This window comes from Atta colombica, unplaced genomic scaffold, assembly GCF_001594045.1.
Source record: "Atta colombica isolate Treedump-2 unplaced genomic scaffold, Acol1.0 scaffold47, whole genome shotgun sequence".
NCBI lineage: Eukaryota > Metazoa > Arthropoda > Insecta > Hymenoptera > Formicidae > Atta > Atta colombica.
This window is the reverse complement of record NW_017259536.1, coordinates 2,186,838-2,187,967: the sequence shown is the minus strand read 5'-3', so window position 1 is coordinate 2,187,967 and position 1,130 is coordinate 2,186,838. Positions and strand designations below refer to the sequence as shown.

General features: G+C 27.6%; 1 protein-coding gene across 1 annotated transcript in view; it reads right to left on the bottom strand.

Annotated features, from left to right (window-relative positions):
* Nucleotides 1-131: 131 nt before the first annotated feature.
* LOC108691445 (vitellogenin receptor) overlaps nucleotides 132-1,130 on the bottom strand; it is a 19,944-nt gene continuing 18,945 nt past the window's right edge. The window contains exons 31-32 of the mRNA XM_018199197.1: nucleotides 317-435; nucleotides 132-165 (exon numbers count right to left, since the gene is read on the bottom strand). Of these exons, the coding sequence (XP_018054686.1) occupies nucleotides 132-165; nucleotides 317-435 (153 nt within the window). The remainder of the gene's footprint in view (nucleotides 166-316; nucleotides 436-1,130) is intronic.

Below are 1,130 nucleotides of genomic sequence, written 5' to 3'. Positions count from 1 at the left end.
ATATATATATATATATATATCAGTGATCGGATCAGATGCCATGTTTTGTACATATGCAGGAAATATAAATGATTTCGTGGCATCTTTTACTTTTCCTATCATTCTGTCATAATAATAAATAAACGTTTCCATCAGAAATCAACAAATGCTGCTTCTTTGTCACCTCTGAAATTATATTATCGTGCTTACGTAAGAATACTTACTTAAGATATATGATAAGCATTATTCATTATTATTACATCTCTCATTTTGATAATACAGAATATGTTAATATGTCCTTTAAATTTGGTATATCTTAATTTTTTAATGAATTTACCTTGATAGATGTGATTGTCGGTTTAATTCCTTATCCAAAGTACAAGCGCATGTGTATCCGTTCTCCTGATTTAGCATGCGCAATTTGGAACACGGGTTGGAAAGACATGGATTGTTAATCTGAAATTTGATTGAAAGATAAGACAATCTTTTTGCGACTTTTTATAATAGAAAAGTAACATTACATTACTATGATGCGTACTTGAGGGTTTAGCACTTTGTGTTTGATATACACATTATAAAGATCACATTTAGTGATATAACGTAAGTTTTAAATCCTTTCCAATAAATTTATTGCAAGACCATATGTTGTACATCATCGGTCCAATATAACATATTTTCTAACTGCTACTGAGCTGCGAGCTGCAAATAATTAAGTTACATAAATATATTGCAGAATCAGTAAAATCTCGATTGTGTCTTAAAAAGTACAATATTTCATAATAAGAAAGAAACAAACTCTTAACTCTTCGATCGCTCCAAGAGTATTGATTAGATCTTCTTTAATTTGATATCCACTCAATATAATCGATTGGTCGGATAATCAAGTCAGATTTCTCGGCGCTTTTAAATTATCAGAGATTAATGTATGAATACATTTTATGTTTCCATTCCCGCCATTGCTATACGTGGATTAGAACCCCAATTGCATCAATACATTTTTCTATGAATATAATATAATATAATATAATATATACTTAATATATTTTTATACTATCTTGTTATATTTCTAAAATAAAATTTAGAAAACCAGTTTAGTTTATATAATAAGACTAAATATAATAAGAATAAATATTGAAAATGAAAATTATTTC